The sequence below is a fragment of the Stomoxys calcitrans genome, chromosome 3 (assembly GCF_963082655.1).
Source record: "Stomoxys calcitrans chromosome 3, idStoCalc2.1, whole genome shotgun sequence".
NCBI classification, from domain to species: domain Eukaryota; kingdom Metazoa; phylum Arthropoda; class Insecta; order Diptera; family Muscidae; genus Stomoxys; species Stomoxys calcitrans.
Window position 1 is genome coordinate 149,865,400 of NC_081554.1, and position 2,598 is coordinate 149,867,997.

At 36.9% G+C, this 2,598-nt stretch overlaps 1 protein-coding gene across 1 annotated transcript; it reads right to left on the reverse strand.

The window, feature by feature from the left end:
* Positions 1-724: 724 nt before the first annotated feature.
* LOC106085357 (translin-associated protein X) lies at positions 725-1,816 on the reverse strand. Its single transcript, XM_013249572.2, has 2 exons — positions 1,095-1,816; positions 725-1,035 (listed from the first exon to the last, which is right to left on the reverse strand). Exons 1-2 carry the CDS (start codon positions 1,757-1,759, stop codon positions 855-857), a joined length of 846 nt encoding a protein of 281 aa, XP_013105026.1. The 5' UTR covers positions 1,760-1,816; the 3' UTR covers positions 725-854.
* Positions 1,817-2,598: the final 782 nt, after the last annotated feature.

Genomic DNA, 2,598 nt, shown 5'->3' on the forward strand with positions numbered 1-2,598 from the left:
ATCCCAACCGACCTCGCTAAAAGGAAGTATTCATGCAAAATTTCAAGCTTAATTCGAAAATTAGCTTACTTTTGACAGACGGACGATCAGTGCTAAATTGACTCAAACGAGCAAGAATATATATACATTGTTGGGCCTCAGATCGGCTTTCATGAGTTTAGCAAAAACAATCACCAATGAATGGTTTGTGCAGGCCTTTGGTTTGTAGTCAACAAAGAGATGATGTTGACCTGTCCTTCACGGGCCTTTTCCACGATTTGGGACACTGCAAATATCTGGTATATGGTAGATTTACCAGGTGAATTCCAGTTCACCACTTTAATATCGGCCCAGTATGAACATCAAGCGAAATTTTCGGTATTAAACATGTGGTAACAAAAATCTATACATTCGTTTGACCAATCTGCCACACTTTTTTGCTCAAAAAGCATGTATTTATCAATTTCAAAAATTAAGCGTTATTTTGTTGAATAAATACGTGGTGCAACAAATGATCAAAGCAAGAGTTTTCTTGCAATGAAACCAAACAAAAAAATCCAATGCTTTCTATGTCACCTTTTAACACAAAGCAACCGAAAATTTCGTTTAGAATATGTAAATGTATTTTTATAGCAACAAAAACTTCGTTTGAAATGCATACCAACCTTCAGAATAAAAAAACGACTCAGAACGATCGCCATCCATAATCCACAATGTAGCAACCAAAGTATAAAATATGTTATAATTGACAATAAAAAAATGTTTATTCATCTTCTGCAAATGCATACTTTGAGAACACATTTGAAGTAGGTTTATGCTAAAACAAAATTATATTTTATATTGATCATTTCTTTTTATGTGCTATATATTCGGTGTTAAAATCCTTCATCTATATCGTCCCCCGGTTTGTTATCAAAGATATCTTTCCATTTGGCCGCCTCGCAACCACGTACCTTGACATTATAACAAACATTTTCTGCCTTCAATACGCTTTGACGCATAGTAAAGATCTTGCGAGATAGCTCCCTACATCTATGAACATTTAAACCTATGTAACTAAAAAACGAAGTAAATAAATAGTTTGTTTAAATGGTAATAGAAATTGATGGCCATACCCAGTGAAGATTTTCTGCAATATCATTTTCGCAATAAGACAAAAAACGATTTCTCCACTACCGAGAGAAATTATGCAACGTCTCATCAATTCCCCAGTTAGGTCAGAGACGCCCAAAATGTATTCCGTAGGATCAATGAAGAATGAAAATTCTTCTTCGTTGTCTTCCGATTTCTTGGAGTAGGTCATTTTCTTTTGTAACTCTGTCCAGTCGCTCATTTCGGCATCACTGCCACCAGAGCAGCTTTCATCATATTCTGCATTTTTAATGTACTCCATAAATGTATACGCTTCGATAAATTCTTGCAGACCAGGCGAGTAAGCCCATCGAAACTGGTATGGATCATGACCACATAATTCTTCGGCTACAGCTTTGAAATTTGTCGAGATTACCTTTTCCAGTCTCGTTTGGGCTTCTTGAAGGACCTTTTCTTTATTGTTTTTACGAATATCTATAGAATGCAATAGGAATATAATGCGTTTAGATTCTATTGTTATGTCCCGACTCAATTTAACAATTCTTTCATTTCGATCGTGTTTTGCATCCAATTCCAATCCATAAGACTGAAAGGACTTCAATACTACATTATTTTCATCAATTACGGGACACTCCTTTTTCTGGTTTCTTCTGTTGTGTTGTTGATAACGTCCGCTGTTCTCCGGCATTTTTATTTGCTAGTATTTCATACAACGTTTACAGAAAGAATCTCAAATATTATAATGCGAATGTTTATTTTTTACAATAAGAGTAGTTAGTGCCTAACGTATCGTGTGTTGAAATAGCTTCGTTCGAGCAAGTAAAGTATTGGGTTGCCCAAAAAGTAATTGCGGATTTTTTAAAAGAAAGTAAATGCATTTTTAATAAAACTTAGAATGAACTTTAATCAAATATACTTTTTTTACACTTTTTTTCTAAAGCAAGCTCAAAATAACAGCTGATAACTGACAGAAGAAAGAATGCAATTACAGAGTCAGAAGCCGTTGAAAAAATTTGTCAACGCCGACTATATGAAAAATCCGCAATTACTTTTTGGGCAACCCAATACAAGCTGGATTTAAACAAGTGGTCTCACGCGAACAGCTGCAACAGCCGGCGGTATTAAGATTTCCGTGTTTATATTCACTGTCAAGGCGGATTTAAAAACAGCTCCTAACAACCAGCAAGGTTTGACGGTATTAAGATGTTAGACTTTTGTTTGCATTCTCTTTGTGGTTATATTCTTTCTCGCATATTATCTGCTCATGTACGCACACGTATACAGATACGCACAAAAATTTGTCAATGTGTGTTGGCAAAACGTTGAGCAGCTTGATGAGACCACCTCAATCCCATGGCAGCCGGTTGTACGCACCGGATTGACCCGATGGAATCTTCATCGGCAAGGGCTGCCGCTTCAGTGTACGTATTCGTCTTTTTTCGTCATGGGAGAGGCACATCCCGGAGTGCCTTCTCCGTATGCTTCTGGTCCGTGCCGGGATTAAAAAGAACCCCGGGCCCTGGTTCT